Source organism: Macrotis lagotis, chromosome 1 (assembly GCF_037893015.1).
Source record: "Macrotis lagotis isolate mMagLag1 chromosome 1, bilby.v1.9.chrom.fasta, whole genome shotgun sequence".
NCBI lineage: Eukaryota > Metazoa > Chordata > Mammalia > Peramelemorphia > Peramelidae > Macrotis > Macrotis lagotis.
In genome coordinates, this window is record NC_133658.1 from 904,357,067 (window position 1) to 904,376,057 (window position 18,991).

The 18,991-nt window shown below is 49.8% G+C and overlaps 1 protein-coding gene across 1 annotated transcript in view; it reads left to right on the top strand.

Annotated features, from left to right (window-relative positions):
• The window catches only part of ZC3H4 (zinc finger CCCH-type containing 4), a 29,299-nt gene extending 16,180 nt beyond the window's left edge, over positions 1-13,119 (top strand). Inside the window, exons 4-14 of the mRNA XM_074219183.1 lie at positions 719-941; positions 1,399-1,550; positions 2,441-2,537; positions 2,625-2,767; positions 3,136-3,249; positions 3,550-3,661; positions 4,330-4,439; positions 7,997-8,361; positions 8,547-8,950; positions 10,360-10,608; positions 11,496-13,119. Coding sequence (XP_074075284.1) covers positions 719-941; positions 1,399-1,550; positions 2,441-2,537; positions 2,625-2,767; positions 3,136-3,249; positions 3,550-3,661; positions 4,330-4,439; positions 7,997-8,361; positions 8,547-8,950; positions 10,360-10,608; positions 11,496-13,024 — 3,498 coding nt within the window. The 3' untranslated portion in view covers positions 13,025-13,119. The remainder of the gene's footprint in view (positions 1-718; positions 942-1,398; positions 1,551-2,440; positions 2,538-2,624; positions 2,768-3,135; positions 3,250-3,549; positions 3,662-4,329; positions 4,440-7,996; positions 8,362-8,546; positions 8,951-10,359; positions 10,609-11,495) is intronic.
• Positions 13,120-18,991: the final 5,872 nt, after the last annotated feature.

An 18,991-nucleotide genomic window follows, 5' to 3' on the forward strand; every position in this document is an offset into this window, starting at 1 on the left:
TAAGAATTTATCCCCTCTCCAGAGTTAAGAGATAACAATACCATATCCTCTTGATTTTTTTATGTTTCTGTTTTTATTTTGATCCAATCCTTTAGGAGTTTATTGTGGCATATGGTAAACAAGTCTTTGTAAATTGAGAAACCATCATTATAAATAGCCCACGAAAGATTCAGTAGTTAATTTACTTTAGCTGGTATTGTTGGTGTTAGACATGGCTTTCCTTTTTTCCTTTTTTTTAAATTTTGTTTTCAGATGTACATTCTTTTTCACTTCCCTCTTTCCCCTCTATAGGAAAGCAAGAAAAACCAAACTTTTCTTAACAGATTCCCACATCAGCCATGTCCCTCAGAATATCTCCCCTGGCTTCCTTAAGGCTCTCCTCTTTGTTAGGAGAGGGTCAGCAATTCTCTGGAATTGTGATTGGTTATTGTGTTGAACAGAGTGCCTGGGAAACCTGTAATATGTGGTGGATGGAAGTTTTCCAAAGGGCCCCCCCGGGGCCCCTGAGGCAGGAGGTGCTGGACCCACAGGAGGGAGCTGGAAGCTGAAGGTCTAAGGGCCAATTCTGCCTGTAGCGCCCCTGGTGGCTGCTGGGCTCATTCAGGGCCTTCAGCTTCATCATCAACAAAAAAGAGCTGTGGACTCCATGATAGCACAGTTCACAGTCAATTAACCAGGCTGGTTCAGCTCATTTTCCCTTGTTTTATTGGTTCTCTAGTCTCACCAACAGTATCCTTCATCTCACAATGCCCCTTTGTCAAAAAAGGGATACTCAAAAATGGAAAGCAAGAATTATAGTATGTATGATGACTATGAGAATGAACAGTATGGAGAGTATGAAGGGGAAGAGGAGGAGGACCTGGGGAAAGAAGAATATGATGATTTCACCAAAGAGCTGAACCAGTATCGGCGGGCCAAGGAAGGCAGCAGCCGGGGGCGAGGTAAGCCACTCTAGAATGCAATAAGGTCCCTGCTGTAAAAAATCCCTCCTTATCCTTTAAGGGGAAAGAAGGGTCTAGAGTGAACAACACATACTAAACTGACTGCACTTTGGCAGGGAGATGTAGTGAAAGTGGGTAGCTTACAGGACTGGTGGTCATCCCCCACAAGTCGAGAAGCTGCTGCAAGGTGTAGGGCCCATTGTCCAGCACACTGGGTGGCCTCACTTTCTTCCCTCCAGGGATGCTTGCATGAGGTGGGCTTCTTTCCCATTCCCATGCCCCTACCCAGTGAGCCATCTCTTGTAACAAAAGAATCGAAAAGGAGAAAAGCAGTTCAGAAGAAGACACCCCCTCACACATCACTAATTCTGCTAGCGTATATGGTGTTCCACATCCCCAGCCTTGTCCTGGATTCTGATTCTGTTCACATCACACAATTTAACCCATCATCTTACAGGAGCCAGAGTCAGAGGGAGAGGCTACAGAGGCCGAGGGGGGCGTGGAGGATCAAGAGGGAGAGGAATGGGTCGAGGAAACCGGGGAAGGGGCCGAGGCTCCATGGGAGACCATCCAGAAGATGAAGAAGACTTCTACGATGAGGAAATGGAAGTACGAGTTACTTTTCTCTTGGGTCGTTTCCTGATTTTGTGCTTGTGTCTTGGGCATTTTTAGTAAAGAACCTTAGCAGCATTCCCCAAAGAATGCTTCAGGGTGCTGGGAGTGGGCGCTGAGTACCCATGAAGAGTCCTAAGAATCTTAACCTAAATTTCAAGGCTAATACAGACCTAAGTAGGTCTTTTGAAGGTAGGGGAACAAGGTCTTGAAATGGGAAATACTTAGGCTTTCCTAAGTAAAGTGTGGTATTTGTTCTCCACAAATGACAAAATATGCATAAGCATTCCCCTTGTGCAGATTATACAGGGGAACCCAAAGACTTTTATTCTCTAGACCCTGGTTTCCTTGTCTGGAAATGAGGGCATTGGAATTGGTCGTCTCTGGCTACCCTTGCCTCAAATACACCCTAGTGCTGTGAGAGGCTAGAGAGTTTTCTGTATTGCATTTGATCTGAAACAACTCTGTTTGCCAACCTTTTTATGTGCTGTTTACAAAAGGAAATACGAATGTGGAGATAACATGAGAGTTCAGTATGTGGTTTATGTGTAGAGAAAAAAGGAAAACCTGTCTTAGATCGGTGCACACCATGGAAACAATGTAAAGAATGACAGACTACATTCTGTGGGGGGTGGGGGGGAGGAAGCAAAATTGGGGGAAAAATTGTAAAATTCAAAATAAAATATTCCAGCAAAAAAAAAAAAGGAAAGCCTGTGACACTTGGGGTCATTGCATGTCAAACTTATTTATTCTCAGCTCAGAAAAGTAAGTTGGTGGGGGGATACTGAATGCCGGTAGTATCTGAGGTGAGGTGTCTAGGCTGTGGCTAGACAGGGGACGCCCATGGCTGACTGCCTTCACAAATGTCTCATCTTTCCGAATTCTAGTTTGGAGAGAATGATGAGCTGATGGGCGAGGAGGACTATGATGAATACTCCAAAGACCTGAACCAGTACCGCCGGCCAAAAGATGGCCGAGGGAGAGGTACGTGATAGTCTACGAGGGGTCGTGGGCAGCTTGTGCATGTGGCAGTGACTGGTTTTGCATGGAGGAGTTTCTTCTTTCCCACAGGTTTAAGTCGGGGACGAGGCCGTGGCTCAAGGGGCAGAGGCAAAGGGATGGGTCGAGGACGTGGCCGAGGCGGGAGCAGGGGAGGAATGAACAAAGGAGGAGGGATGAATGACGACGAGGAGTTCTATGATGAGGACATGGGAGTGAGTGGGCTTCTAAGTGGAACTCGTGGTTTTGGGGTTTGGTTCCTGGTGGGTACTGAATAGACCTGACTTCAGATTCTCTGGTGAGAAGGGCAGGGGCCACCCTTCACCCTCTGGACCTTGTGTGGATGGATGTCAAGGCTGAATAGGAGTCACACTTAGAATATTCAATTTCCTCTATTCAGAGGGGTTTCCCCAGTTACCTTAAAGACCCTCTGGGGAAGTTCCCTTGGAGTGAGTTCTCTGGGGAGCCCAGTCCTAGCATGGAGGCTTTCTGAGGGTGGGCTGGGCAGAGCAATCCCGGGAGGGCCCGAGCATCTGGTAAGGGTGTTCGTATGGGGACTACTGACCTCCTTGTGAATTAACAGGATAGTGGTGGGGGTGGCGGCTATCGGAGGAATGACCACGACAAGCCTCATCAGCAGTCTGACAAGAAGGGGAAGGTCATCTGCAAGTACTTTGTGGAAGGCCGATGCACGTGGGTGAGTCTGGGCCCCACCAGTCAGGATGGGGGTGTGGGGACAGTGGGTACTGGGCTGTGCCTTGAGCGATGGGTGCCTTCCTTTGAGGCAGTTTCCTTCCTCCGCCTCTGCCTTGAGACCTTGAATCTTGTTATGTTGACATTGGTGGGCTGTGAGGTGACGGTCAGTGGCTTCCTGAGTGCAGTGGGCATCCTGCAGCCCAGCTTAGGGTCCCACAGCTCGGGGAGGGGACAGGGAGTGGCCTGGGACACCCCTCACTCTGTGCTCGTGGGGGCACTGTTGTTGTCTGTCCTTCTGCAGGGAGAGCATTGCAATTTTAGCCACGATATCGAGCTGCCGAAGAAGCGTGAGCTGTGCAAGTTTTACATCACGGGCTTTTGTGCCAGAGCCGAAAACTGTCCGTACATGCATGATATCCTTTGACCTGTGGTTGTGGGGCTGCATCCTGGGCATTGAGGCAGTCAGGATGGAGAGCAGGCTCTCCCCCGCCCCTTGTTCTTGACTGTTTATCAAGACTAGACCCCTCACTGGGACCCTCTTTTTTTTTTATTTTTATTTTTTTAGGTTTTTGCAAGGCAAATAGGGTTAAGTGGCTTGCCCAAGGCCACACAGCTAGGTCATTATTAAGTGTCTGAGACCAGATTTGAACCCAGGTACTCCTGACTCCAGGGCCAGTGCTTTATCCACTACGCCACCTAGCCACCCCTCCACATTGGTTTTTGTAAAGTTTTCTCTCTCCCCACCCTAGGATAGAAAGTAATCTGATAGAAGTCTACATGTCCAGTCATGTTACACAGGTTTCTTTTTTAGTCACGCTGTGAAAGAAGAATCAGAACAAAAGGAAAAACCATGAGGAAGAAAAAAACCAAAACCAAATTTTTTAAAATGACCATAGTATGCTTGGGTGTCTGCATTCAGACCCTAGTTCTTTGGATGTGCGAGGCACTGTCCATTGCGGGTCTTCTAGAATTGTTTGATGCCATGTTCTCCTCTGCTGGGCAGCCTGGCACCCTCCCGCCGCCCCGACCTGCCCTTGCCCTGCTCTGATGTCTGAGTGTGTTTGCCTTGACCTTTCCCAACGTGACTTTCCTTGTAAGCTCTTTCACACAACTGGAAACTGTATCAATGGTGATGACTGCATGTTCTCCCATGACCCCCTCACCGACGAGACAAGGGAGCTTTTGGACAAGGTAACTGCGGGGCAGCTGGTGGACTGTGTGGTCCGTAGGCTGACCCTTTGGTGCCCGTTGTTGGTATTGGGAGCTGGTGTGTGGGCAGTGCTGCCATGCCTCCTTTAGAGGGTGGCACTGCAGGAGTGGGGTGTCTGTTAGGTCACATTGATGTATGCCCCTTTGTGCTAGGCACTCTGCTAAGTTCTGGGGAAGCGAAGAAAGGTCAAAGACCCTGCTCTCAGCGAGCTTAGCTTCATGGGGAAAACAACAGGCCCCCCCCCCCCCATCATTGACTGTGGGGGAGAGGGAGCAGGAGAGTGGCCACCTGGGGCCCATCTGGGTCCTTCCCAGGCTGCCCAGCCCACCCTTCCTTTCTGGCCCCTGGTATCCTCTCCTCTTCCTCTCTCCACTGGAGGTCATTGAAGTAGATCTTGAGTAGATCTCATTTTTAGTAGCATTCTTTGGATAGTCCAATGAAGGATGGACTGGAGGCAGGGTGACCAGGTAGGGGAAGAGGTGAAATGGTGATGGATCACAGCTAATTTAGAAACTGCTGCTGTTTTGGGCAGGATATAAAGAAGGAATGAGAACCCAAGCAGGCCTCTGTGATTCCCCAGCTCCTCCCTGGTCTGTGTCTGCCCCTTTGCTGGGCACCTCATGGGCAGGGGCTGTCTTTGATTTTCCTTTGTATCTCAACCCTTGGTATAGTGCCTCACAGAGTTAACTGTCACTACTTGTCAAATAGCAGGTCTTTCCTGCCCTCAGTGTGTCCCCTTGGGCGTGTTTTGTTAGTCAAGTTAAAAGAGGCATCTTTGGAAATGGGAGTGTCTCATGGAAAGGTTCTCTAAACTAGTCAGAATCAGCTCCCCAGCTTTACAAACACAGAGTAAACTCTTCCTTTCTCTGATCTAGATGATCATAAGGCTTGCCAGATGGTAGTTACTCTTAGTACCACCTGGGCAGGAGTAAGAAGTTCCCTAGGTGGGCATCAAAGAGCATTTGTCCTAAAGGGTCACTTGTTCAGAAGAGGATTTTCTCCTGGAGCAGCATAACCTTTAAAGAAGAAAAAAATAAACTTAGTTGCTATTTAAAAAGGACATTTATTTTAAACTTATTTTTATTTATTGTTAACTATTTCCCAGTTTTGGGGGGAAAGCTCTTAACAATCATTTTTTAAAAATTTGAGTTCTAAGTTCTTTCCCTCTCCCTCCTTGAGAAGGGAAACAGTTTGATAAAGATTCTACAGGTGAAGTCCTGTGAGACATCTTAATATTAGCCATGTTGCCCCCAAACCCTACAAATGTAATAAAATAATAAAAATAGAGTAAAAGTAGTATCAATATTCAGAGTTTATCAGTGCTCTGTCTGGAGATGGTATTTAGGAAATTTAAATTAAAAAGAAGGTAACTGGGAGGCAAACCATTCATGCCTCAGCTAGAAAAAGTCTTTCTAAACCCAGAGCAATATTGGTCTGCTCGTGTCAGTAGTTGTTTACAGAACACTGCCCAGGCCTACCTGGGTCAGCTAGGTGGTGCAGTGGAGAGAGCACCAGCCCTGGAGTCAGGAGGACTTGGGTTCAAATCCATCCTCAGACACTAAATAATTACCTAGCTATGTGGCCTTGGGCAGGCCACTTGACCCCATTTGCCTTGCAAAAACTTAAAAAGAAAAAAAAGTTCACATCTTTCCCTTTTTCCCAGGATCCTCCTCCCTGTGTGTATTTGCCTGCAGAAAATCCCTTCCTTGAAGCTTCTGCTCAGAGGCCACTACTACTAGATCTCCTGTGGGCTCCAATTCTGCTTAGCCATTTGGTTATTGGACACCTCCTATTGGATGATAGGCAACTTAAATTCAACTTGTCTAAACAGAACTCATGACTTCTCTCAAATCCTTTCATCTTCTGAACTTCTTTATAACTGGGGGGACCACCAGTGGTGCCTAAACTCACAACCTCAGAATCATTTCCTATTCTTTAGTCTTCCCTTGCTTGTTGTTTCAAAAGAGTTTTCAAATCTTGTCATTTTAAAATAATTTGATTTCATTTTTTTAAATTAAAAAAAAATCTATTTTCTAGCCCTTATACCTCCCTTCGCCAAGGGGTGGGGAAAATGAATTCTTGTAGCAAATCTGAATAGTCAGATTCCCAAACTGGCCATGTCAAAAAAATTTGTCTCAATGTATATAATCTTTTCTTGAAGATGTTGATTTACACTTAGTTTCTGCCAGATTACTTTCCAGTTTTTTACAACAGTGTTTTCTCAAATAGTAAATTCTTTGTATCCCAGAGACTAGAATCTTTGGACTTAAAACTTTAGAACACTAAGATTGTTCATTTCTGTATGTTCTGTACTAATAAATAATAATTTATCATCATTATATTTAGTTAATTTATTATATGAATTATGGAACTATATTAGGCTGGTAGGTTTGTTTACTTCTGGATATTCTGTACCTAATTTTTTTCACTGATTGAATTTTTGTTTTTTTAAGCAGTACCCGATTATTTTGGTAGTTACTGTTTTGTAGGTCATTTGATACTGCTAAGTTCCTTTCCTTCTCATTTTTAAGAATTATTTCCCTCCAGCTTTTTGACCTTTTTGTTCCTCTAGTTGAATTTTGTTATCACTTAACTGTGTGTGTGTGTGTGTGTGTGTGTGTGTGTGTGTATACGTATTAGTTAACATAATCACTTTTATTGAATTGATTCAGCCTATTCTTGAACAATAATATTTTCCCAATTATTCCTATCTGTCTTTATTTCTGTAAAAAGCATTTTTGTAGTTGAATTCATATAGTTCTTGTGGGACTCTTGACAGGTAGACTTATAGTATTTGATACATTCTGACTTGATTTCAATGTGAGTTTCTCTTTCAGCCTCTTGGTTTTTTTTTTTTGGGGGAGGGGTTGGCTTTGTTAATAATATACAGAAATGAAGTTGATTTGTGTGGAATTATTTTATATCGTGCACCTTTGCTGAAGTGATTGCTTCTGATCCCATGTTGCTGCCTCCCCAACCTATCAGTCAGCCCTCCCCTCCTCTCCTTTCTACCTGCTCCCCTTTTCCCATGAAAAATTATTTAGAGTTTCTTGTGTGTATATTTTGTTTTTACTTAGAGGTGGAGGGCAGGGACACTTTGGTTTTATCTTTGTATCCTGTAGCATCCAAAGGTGGCTGGCTGCCCAGGGTCTTGGTGGACCCCTCCAGCCAGAGGGGAGAGGAGCAGAAAGAGAAATGGGAGCCCCAGACTGACCTGGCTTTAATGGCCAAGCCAAGGAGCTGGGACAGAACGGGCTTCTCCGGATCACCAGGCTGGTCCTCAGATGCCTGCTTGTGGGGGGCTGGGGCAGGGGGGAGGGTCAGATCAGCTGGGGATGAGGCTGGCTCTTCCTTCATTTTATCATTTTCCCCTTAAGTCAGACCAAGTGTCTCTCCTATCAGAGGAAATTCCTCAGGCCCAGGGTCTCTTGTGTCGATTCAGCTTTTACCTTTTCAAATACTACCCCTGCTGCCCTTCCCTGGGTGTTTGCCCTTCAATTCCATCCTTATGCCTGATTTCTCTCTCTTTCCTTGTTAGATGTTAGCAGATGATGCAGAAGCAGGTGCAGAAGATGAGAAAGAAGTGGAAGAATTGAAGAAACAGGGCATCAACCCTCTGCCCAAGCCTCCACCGGGCGTCGGCCTCTTGCCCACCCCACCGCGGCCCCCCGTCCCTCCAGCTCCAACATCTCCGAATGGCAGGCCCATGCCTGGAGGCCCCCCACCCCCGCCCCCACCCCCACCTCCTGGGCCCCCCCAGATGCCTATGCCCATGCCGTCGCACGAGCCCCTCTCTCCCCAACAGCTTCAGCAGCAACAGGACATGTACAACAAGAAGATTCCATCTCTGTTTGAGATTGTTGTTCGGCCCACGGGGCAGCTGGCTGAGAAACTGGGTGTGAGGTGAGTGCTGAGCTGGCGGTGGGCAGCTGGGCAAGGGCAAGCTCTGGGTGGAGGGTGTGGCCTGGGGCTTCCAAACCTCCTTTGACACCACTCACAAACCTGATGAGCTCCTTGACCCCGGAGAGAGAAGTAGAATGACAGAGGAAGTTAGTAGAATCAAAATCCCATTTTGTGTTTTCTTTTAGACACCCTGCTCCACCTCCCCCCAGATTCCCTGGGCCTGGGGGGCCCCCTGGGCCAATGGGACCTGGGCCCAACATGGGCCCCCCTGGGCCCATGCCAGGACCAATGCATCCTGACATGCATCCTGACATGCATCCGGACATGCATCCTGACATGCACCCGGACATGCATCCCGATATGCACCCGGACATGCATCCTGACATGCACCCGGACATGCCAATGGGCCCTGGGATGAATCCTGGCCCCCCCATGGGTCCTGGGGGCCCACCAATGATGCCCTATGGTCCTGGAGACTCCCCACATTCCGGAATGATGCCCCCTGTTCCGCCAGCCCAGAACTTCTATGAAAACTTTTACCAGCAGCAGGAGGGCATGGAGATGGACCCTGGACTAATGGGGGAGGCAGGTACGTGCCTTCCTGGGATGGGGGTTGGCAACTGGACTCTGGGCAACCTGCAGGGAGGATTCAATTTGGTTGAATCATTGGGAAGGGAGACTTCTTCTGGCTTGAAGTATACTCTTAGCATCTCCTGGCAAAACCCTCAAGAAGAGCCCAGAGATGATGGCGTATCGGAACCTCTGGCTTGCATGTCTCCATTACGGTTTCTGTAGTAGCTTCTGTCAGATAATAATGGCATCATCCCGTCCTCTTTCTGTGCATCGACTCGGGTCCTGGGCCTGTCTTTGTCCACAGGCTTGGGACTTTCTTTTCTCTTCCTCGTGTCATCCACTGTGAGTGATCTCTCCGTGGAAGGTTCTCTCTTACTTGCTCATTGGTTAATATGCAGGCTGACTGCATGCTCTGAGGTTGCTGCTTACCTTATATGTGGGTGGCACTTCTGCCCTTTCTTCAGCAAGAGGACAAAGATCTAGTTAAATCACTTACCAGAGAGAGCCTGGCTCAGCACCCTAATCATGGGGGGTTTGGCCTTCCTTGTTAGGAGGACGCCAGCCCACCTCGAAACAATAGGAATCTTAGCTGTTTTCTTCAACAAAGACGGTCTGCTCGTTCTCACCATTTTCCTTGTATGACATAGAGATAAAATTCTTGGAGCAAAACGAGCACAGCAGGTTGAAATTTAACTACTTTAGTCTTAGATGTGAAATGAGTAATTTTAAATAAACTAAGATTGATCAGTTGGCATTGTTCCACCGGATCCCCGGGTTCCGGCTCGGCCCCCAGGACAGAGGTGTCAGCGTGAATGAGGTCCGTCAGATAGAGCCCAGCCAGTCCTTCCTTACGTTCTCGGTCCAGTTTTCCATCAGTAGAAAAGAACCTGCTTTTACAGTCCTCGAATGATTTCTCAATTTAGAGTGAATCCCAAAGGAAGAAAACTCTTCTCTCTCTCTGCATGCAGAGGAGAAAGCTCTCGGTGGGATGGTGTTGGCACTCCCCAGCGGCCTCTGAAGCTGCCCCAGCTCCCTGGGGGCCCAGCTGCTCCTCCCTGCTGGCGCCTGGCCCGGGGCAGTCAGAGTTAGGGGGATGCTCTCCCTAGGGATGCCTCTCAGTCTGCCCTTCCCTTCTCCCTGTCTTGGCCATCGAAGAGTTTCCACCTGCCTCCCCTAAAAAGTGCATGAGCAGTAGACTGTTTCTGATCAAGAGCAGGGAAGAAAGAACCCACTTATTTCATTTCCCTGGAAATTCATGGGTTGGGAATCCGTGGGCAGGAATGGCTTTGGAGTTCCCATTGCCTTCCTCCAGGTCTCCTTCAGTGGGTCTGTGGTCTCACTGGGGAGGGCGCTCCCTCGAGGAATGCAACTCCTGCCTGCCTCCCCGAGATTAATGATTCGCCCCATGGTTATTCCCCCCAGCAGAGGACTATGGACATTATGAGGAGATGGAAGGCGAGGCAGGAGAGCCCGTTTTCCCAGAGCAGCCCCTGGAGCCTGATGGCTTCCTGGAAGCAGGGCCCCCTGGGAGACAGCAGCCCGCCACCAGTGTCCCTGACTTCCTCCCCTCTGCCCAGAGGGCCTTATACCTGCGCATCCAGCAGAAGCAGCAGGAAGAAGAAAGGGCAAGGAGGCTAGCTGAGAGCAGCAAGCCGGAGCGAGAGAATGAGGAAGGCAAGTGTGTTTGTGCCCTAGGGCCTCCCGGCCCAGGGTCCTGGGCCAGAGGGAGGTGGCTTGCCAAGCGCACCTTTGCTGTGGCCCAACCCGGGCGCTGGGGCTGGAGCCAGCGTCCTGCAGTCTGTGTGGATGGGGGCAGAGCCGTAGGACCCTGGCCGGCCAACCGGCCGGCCGACCCACCGGGAAAGAGCCTTGGGCTTTGTTGGGGCTTTCACATCGATCGGTTGATGGACAGTTGAGTCGTGCTACCCAGTGCCCTAAGAGTCGGCGAAGGCTACAGTGTGACTTAGGGTCCAGAGAGGCCTAGAAGGATGCCTGGGTGATAACAGGAGGACGTGTGGGGCCTTGCCATTGCTTTTTGACCTCGGTACCTTGAACTGGCGCCTGTCATCGGGAACATCTGACCACCGAGGCACCCTCGGCCGTGCAGGGAGCCGCTGGAGGGGGAGAGGGGGAGAGGGCAGCTGGGCATTGACTGAGTGCCTTCCCGCCACCTCCACCTGGGCGAGTCTTAGCGGGACACTTTCAGTGGAGCAGAGGATGGGATGTGGTCCGAGCCGGGGTGTGATGAGATAGAGCTGGGTCTACAGCCCCCCCTTCTTGGGCCAAGCTCCCTCCGCTCCTGCGCCCTCATTTTGAGTAGCAGAGGAATGAGTCTAATACAGTCCAAGAAAGGATGTCCGGAAAAGAGGCTGCAGGCTCTGGACAGTCATTTCCCCTTGACCTCATGGACAGCACGGACCTTATTCTACCACCTGGCATCGGTTACCTCTGCAGGGCGGGGGGGTGGTGCTTGTTATTGTAGGGACAGTCACAGTGCTGGAAATGCAGGTCTAAAGGGGGGAGTCAGCGACAACCACTTGTCATCTGTTCTTCCTTCACAGGTGACACTGGCAACTGGTACTCTAGCGACGAAGACGACGGGGGAAGCAGTGTGACCTCCATCCTCAAAACCCTGCGGCAGCAGACCTCCAGTCGGCCCTTGGCGTCCGGTGGGGAGTTAGGTGGCGGCGGCGGTGTGGGGTCCCTGCCGGCAGCAGGCGATCCCCGCCTCCAGAAAGGCCCCACCGCTGGGGGCAGACCAGCCGACCCACGCCTCACCAGGGACCCGAGGCTCTCTCGTCACACCGATGCTCCGGGCCCCGCGGGCTCTGGGGATTCGGGGCCCTCGGACCCCCGGCTAGCCCGTCCCGTTCCCACCGCCAAACCTGATGGACTCCATCCAAGTCCAGCATGTACCAGTGGTGGGAAGGGGTCTGGGCCCCCAGACGAAGAAGAAGGGGAGAGGGCTCTGAGGGAAAAAGCAGTGACCATTCCTCTGGATGCCCTGCCAGGGAACCCCCTGCGGGATCCCAGGCTGCAGCTACAGCAGTTCAGCCACATCAAGAAGGATGTGACCCTGAACAAGCCCAGCTTTGCTCGCACTGTACTCTGGAACCCCGAGGACCTCATTCCGCTCCCTGTCCCTAAACAAGACTCTGCAACCGCTCTTCCTGTTGCCCTGCAGTCTCTGCCCGCCCTGGATCCCCGTCTCCACCGGTCCCCTGCCGCTGGGCTCTCAGATCCCCGGCAGCGTGGGGCGGCCCCCTCGGACCCCAACTCTGCTCCCACTGCCTCTGCTGCCAACCTGCCGGATTTTGAGTTGCTCTCTAGAATCCTCAAGACCGTCAATGCATCCAGCCCCTCGGCCCCCAGTCCGAGCGATAAGCCCAGTGACCCCCGGGTACGGAAAGCCCCTGCCGACCCCCGGCTGCAAAAACCCGGGGATGCCACCTCATCCCGTGCCACCAAGCCCAGCGCTCCGGAGGTAGCCACGCCACCCCCTGCTTCCTCTGGCGAGGCCTCACCTCCAGCTATTGCCCCTTATGACCCGCGGGTCCTAGCGGCTGGGGGGGTCAGCCAAGGTGGCGGGAGTGGGCAGAGCAGCGTGCTTAGTGGCATCAGTCTCTATGACCCGAGGACTCCAAACTCTGGCAGCAAAGTGGCCGAGCCAGCCTCCGACGGGGGCACTCAGCCCAAAGGTCCTGACGGCAACGGCAAAAGCTCAGCGGCTAAGGCCAAAGAGCCCCCGTTCATCCGCAAGTCGGCCTTGGAGCAGCCGGAGGCGGGCAAGGCGGGCTCGGAGCCCACGGCCACGGACAGGTACAACAGTTATAATCGGCCGCGCCCCAAGGCAGCCCCGCCCCCTGCCACCGCCCCCTCAGCCACCCCCTCTCAGGAGGGGGTCCCCCAGCCCGGCCTCCACAACTTGCCTGTGCCCACCCTGTTTGGGACCGTGAAGCAGGCGTCCAAGGCCGGCTCTGGGAGTCCTTTCGCTGGCAACAGCCCCTCCCAAGAGAGCGAGCAGGATGCCGGGTCCCTCAAAGATGTTTTTAAAGGCTTTGACCCCACTGCATCCCCCTTCTGCCAGTAGTATTAACCCGGACCCCGTCCCCCATCCCCCCCATCCTGTGATTGTATTTCATGGCCACATTCAGTGTTGGGAATGTCAGGGGAGGGGGACTGGGAGTTGGGGACACGGGGGGGGGGAGAAGGGCTTGGGGGTTTTTTATTCTTTGGTTCCTATAAATTGTATATAAAAATCTGGTTCTGGTCAGTGCTGTTATGACTTCCAGGCTATCTCCAAGAAAATGTCTTTTTTAAAAATTGAACAATCAAAGTCTCCTGCCCAGATCCCTTAAAAGTGCATCTTGGGCCCCATGTTGCCATGTTCCTCGGGGTGGGGTGGGGTGGGGGAGGCAGTTTGGTCAAGTTGTGTAGCCATCCTGTCCTCTGCCCATCACTGTCCTCTTATCAGGGCCCAGGGCACACTAGGATGGAACCTGCACTGAGTTAGCACTGGAGGGAAGCCCCCAGGGGATAGGACCAGGGGAATGGGGGGGAGGTGGGGGTCCCCAAGTTGTGGGTCTTCACCTCCCCTCTCCTTCCCCTCTGCCCTTCCCCACTTGTCCAGAGTGCATCTCCACAGTCCATTGGACCTTCCCTGCTGTTCCCTGGGCTGGGCTGGACCCCTGCTCACCTCCCCCAGCCCCTCCCAGCCCCCCCCATGCCCTCCGCTCCTCCTGTTTCCTTAGTGCAGACAAACTGCGAGAAAAGCCCTCAACTTTTTTCTTTCAAGAAGGTTTTTACTTTAGTCACTCTGTTTCATACCTTCTTTTAATTTCTTAAGCCTTGAAACCCTGATGGGTCTTGGGCTTTCAGAGCCAAAGTTATGATAGTGGATCCATAGACATATTAGAGGAATCAGGACAGGTAGGAATCAAAGAGGGACAAGGCTGGGAGGGGGTCCTGCTGTGGTGGGAGAGGGGGGATACTGGTGACAGCCTCAGTTGGGAGAGAGGCCTCCAGGTGGCCTGGGAGTCACTGGGCAGGAGTGTATCCTGTCGTTCTTTGGCCTGGCCACCGCCATGGGATGGCCCCACTTCTAAGAGAATTTTAGTTTGAAAACTTAAGTTTTATTTGGAAACTGTCCTGTGTGCTCTTCCCAGGACACCCGCCCTTCCCCCAACTAGGCTAAGAAATGGTCTTTTTTTATCTGGACTCTTTGCATATTCTATTCATGTCCCCACACATTCCTCTTGCCCACTCACCTCCTGTTCCCCTCCCCAGCCTGTTGGCTCTTTGAACCATTGCTGTCTCCATAAATAATGTAGAAACTGCCTCCCTTGGCATGTGGCGGCTCCCTCTCCTTGAGGGGTGCCCGACTGCTTGCAGCTTCACCCCTCTTGGCTGGGCTTCCACACAGCAGACACAGTCAGGGTTATTGTGCTGTTGCTGATCAGGTGTTTGGGGGGCGGGGGACTCTATCCCTAATAAGATGGCCCCCTCCCCTCCCCCAAAGGGCCAGGTCCCGAGGTATTTGTAAAATATGCAAGATACGGTGTTTTTTGTTGGGATTTTTTTTTTTAAAACTAAAATGAATTAATTTTTTAAAGGAAATCTTTTGAGGACCTAGAAACGGGCTAAGAACCTCCCAGAGCTCTAATTCGTCCATAGTTTTTCCCATCAGGCTAGAGCTTTTAAAGAAAAATCGTTCTCTAACCAAGATTGTAATAAAAGTGTAAATAATATTTCAGAGTTGACGTTGATGATGCAAATATGTATATACCGCACTGTATTTTTACAATTATGGTCGCATGGCTCTCCTTCAGTCCACCTACCCCACTCCCTTTTTTGTATCCCTCATCTGTCTTCCAGGAAATGTCATTCGCGTCTTTCTCCTGTGGTCCCTTCATCTCCAATAATTGTATTACTGCCATTAAAGGATGCAGTTATTTTAAAGTGATCTGGTCCCTTGCTGCTGGTGTTCATTTTCTGCAAGATTCAGAGCATGAGACAGGCCGACCTCCCCCCCCCACTCTCTGACCCCCCCCCCCCATTCACTGTGACAGTGGCGAGGAGAAGCCTCCCTAAGCAGCACCAGAGAACACGCTCCTAGCACTCCTGCTGTCCCTCAAGGAGTGAATGGAGGTCATCTCCCAGCCCTTCCACGCCTTCTCCTTGGGCCTAGTGCAAGACCAGCACAACATCACTGAGTTTGAAAGATTAGGTGGCCTGAGTTTCTTCTAAAAATGATGAATCTACCATCCCAGGAGTGAAAGAATTTAGGCTCATGTCCCAGCTCTGTGGCTCTCTACTTGTATGACCTCGGGCAAGCTGCTTCCTCACTGGGCCTTAGTTCCCTCATCTGTTAGATGGGCTGTGGGTGTCAGCCAGGATGACCTCATCTAGTCCTCTTCCAGTTCTAAATTTAGGATCCTGTAATTTCTCTTTGGCTTATTAGACCATTTCTTGAGGAAGTAAGGTCCATGAAGTCCCTTCTGCCCTTCCTCTTGTGAATGGGGGGAGATATGACAGTCTGAGGGTGTCCTTAAGTGACGCCAGTTTTGGTCATTAAACCTTTGATTTCCTTCAGTGATTTAAGGGCACTGGAACCTTCCCTCCTTGTTCTTGTCCATTCAGCGGGTCCATTTAACTCTAAAGGAATCCTTTGTGCCTTTGTTTCCTGAGCAGCTCCTCTCCTGCAGTGAGATTTTTAAAGAATCTCATTTGGCTTTGGAATCCATTGCCAGACTCACTGCTTCTCTTTTAGCTGGGTTTTGACATCTCACCAGGCAGGATCTCTCTGATAGCTGGGCCGCTGCCTTGCACAAGGGAGCTGGTGGTGCTGGTTTTCAGAAAGATTTCTTTTTCATTTTAGGTTTTTGCAAGGCAGTGGAGTCAAGTGGCTTGCCCAAGGCCACACAGCTAGGTAATTATTAGGTGTCTGAGGCCAGATTGGAACTAAGGTATTCCTGACTCCAGGGCCGGTGCTTTATCCACTGCACCACCTAGCTACCTAAAATTTCTTGTTCTTTTCTCAACATCCATCTCTTTATTCCTGTTAAGTCTTCTCAAATTATGATGTGTTCAAAGACCAACTCATTCTCTTCCCCTTAGAGCCACTCTCCCATCATCCTTCCAGTCACCCACATTTGTGACCTGGAGTTGTCCTTGACTCTTTCCTCTACCTCCATTCAGTTAGTCCACAGGTCTTGTTGATTCTCCATCATGCCTCATATTCATCCTCTTTCATGGGCATCCCACTAATTGAGGCCCTCATTGTTCTTCACTCTACATAAAATCCATTCTTCATAAAAGGTTTTTTTTAAGATAGAGATCTGCCCACATCATTCCCATGCTCCTTCTCAGAGCTCTGCTGCCTGGCACCTGCAAACACATTCCATTTTTCTGATGCTTCTTCTAGGCTTGGAGCTCTTCTCCCACACTCCCTGACCATAGATGCTGCTGCTGCTGAGTATGGAAGGAGCTGACTGTGTCACTAGCCCCTCAGAATCCTCACCTTCCGTCCCCCTCCTAGTCGGGTCCAGGAAGGCTTCTCTGATCTCCCCCCACCCTGCCAGTTGGAATCTCTCCAGGTTGCACTTTATTTCTATCCATGCTATAGATAGAACCTCCCATTCCCCAAAAGAGTGTAAGCTCTCTGAGGGGTAGGGATTGAGGCCTGGGGAAAGACCTTAATGTCTCAGAAAAGTCATAGGATTGGCAGTGATGATGGGGGGGGGCTTTGGCTTGCACATCTTGGCTTACTCTTGACTATCTCAGTGACATTTGACCTCATTTTGCTTTTTAGTAAAAAAGGTTCAATTGGATGATTTTTTTTTTCATGTTCCCTTTAGCTCAGAATCCTATAAAGCCCAGTTTGGGGTGGGGAGGGAATGAGGGAGATGGTGGAATGGTCAGACGCCACCAGGGCTGGCTGGCAGGCAGGCAGTAGGAAAAAAGAGAGGTCTTCCTAGTCTGGGGACAGGGACTGTTCTTAAATGCCTGGATCCCTGGGAATCCATTATCTCTTTCCTCCCTACCTTACCATTCTGTGGGATTCTCATCCTTGTCTTCCTATCAGCCCCTTGGGGCCTTCTACCTTTTCTGTATCTTGGGACCAGTCCCAGGATGGACCCTCAACGGTCCATCTGTTGTCTCTTGTCCTTGCCATGTGACCATCTTGCCTCAAGTCTCAGTGAGTATTGAGCTTTTCTGATGTCCCAGGGTCACTTGCAGGTTTCTTTCATACTTCCATTTTGCCCTTGTGTTATTTCTGAAGCTGTGTCCTTTCCTGGAGATCAAATCAGAAACAAAAATCACCGCCAAAAAACTCCCTCTGGGATCCTGGAGTGTTTGGAAAGGGATTAAGAAGAGAGGGGGATGTCAGTGGCCAGATCAGGGTCTCTCTAGGGAGGGAGAAGTGTTCAATGGTTAAGGACCAGCCAGTAGACCTTAGCATCGAGGTCCAGTGCTTTGGACCTGTGGTTGTCCAAGCAAACCAGGAGGGTTTAGAAATTAGAACCAGGGAGTTGTAAGATTTAAAGACCTTAGGGATCATTCTTCTCAGGGTGCAGGAGAGTTGGCTTTCCATGAACTTTTAAGTGGGGGAAAAAAATATTTTCACTAATCTCTTACTGGATTTAGCATCTACCCTCATGAATTAAGCAGACAGCATGGTTCTGCATTGTTTTCTGCAGACAAGGAACCTAACAAAAGAATTTCCAATCGTTTTAACATCCAAGGAAATGAAGCTACAGAGTTTGTGTGACTTTCCCAAGGTCACAGTTAAATGGTTCTCAAAATCTGTTCCCCAGGCCTCCAAACCTCAGGTCTCTCACCTCCAGGCTGCTTGTCTTAAAAGAGGAAATTCTGGGCCTAGGAACCTGCCTCTGATCAGCCAATCAGAGAACCTAGGAGCCAGATTACCCAGGAAAGGGTGGAGGGTAGAGGCAGATTAAGGGGTTCTCAACTTTCCTGGAATCCCACTCACCAAAAGCAGGTAAAAAAAGTACTTCTGGGTGCTTGGAGGTGGGACCCTGGGGGGTGGGGGCAGACCCTAAAGGCCTCTCCATGAAAATCCTCATCAGTACAGCTGTTCTGAGACCTTGCCTAGGGTGTCCCCAAGAGGTTCCCCTCCAGACAGATCTCCCCTCCCAAATTAGTTAGGGCCTACATTTTCTGCTTTTTAAAATTTAATAATGGGGGTGGTTAGGTGGTGCAGTGGATAAAGCACCAGCCCTGGAGTCAGGATTACCTAGGTTCAAATCCGGGCTCAGACACTTAATAATTACCTAGCTGTGTGGCCTTGGGCAAGCCACTTTAACCCCATTTGCCTTGCAAAATCCTAAAAAAAAAATTAATAATGACCTTGGTGAGCATTTGACTTCAAAACTTTTTAATATATCAAATATAAGCAAAAAGATAGTAATTAGTGAAGGGATCTCTGATGAGTCAGAAGATCTAAGTCAACTGAGACACCTGAGTAGGTAAGGCAAGGCCTAGGGCCCAAGTATCTTTCAACCTCATTTTTCTCATTTTTAAAATGGGGATAACATCTGCATTACCTCCATCCCCAGGCTGTTCTGAGAAAGCCTAGAAATGATAGCAGCAATGCTAGGGTTCCTGCCAGGGCCTCCTTGAAAATGTATCTTTAGGTGGGATTTTTTTTTTAGGAAGAAGAATTATGACAGTAGATAGGATAGGGTTGAAAGCTGACCAACTTGGAGTCTTTTCTATTAAATACTAATTTTTAGCACAAACATCTCTTTCCCTCCATGGAGGGAGAAGGTTTTTAGACTAAGGTGCTTTGTCCTCAAGGCTCAGCACTGACCCCGGTTTTCTTCTTGGGAGGCAGGTAGGGAGGATTTCCCAATCTTTCTGTAGGAAGGCATTAGTTCCAGGGCAGCCAAGGCCTCTTGTTCATGATGGAATTTGGACCTTAGTTTTTCTATTCCCTGATCTTCCTTAGTCACAAGGGCTTCACCCCATGAGCATAGATAGGATCCCATGTCCCTCTGAGGGTTTATAAAGGGAGAGTTTGTTCTTCCCCCAGCAT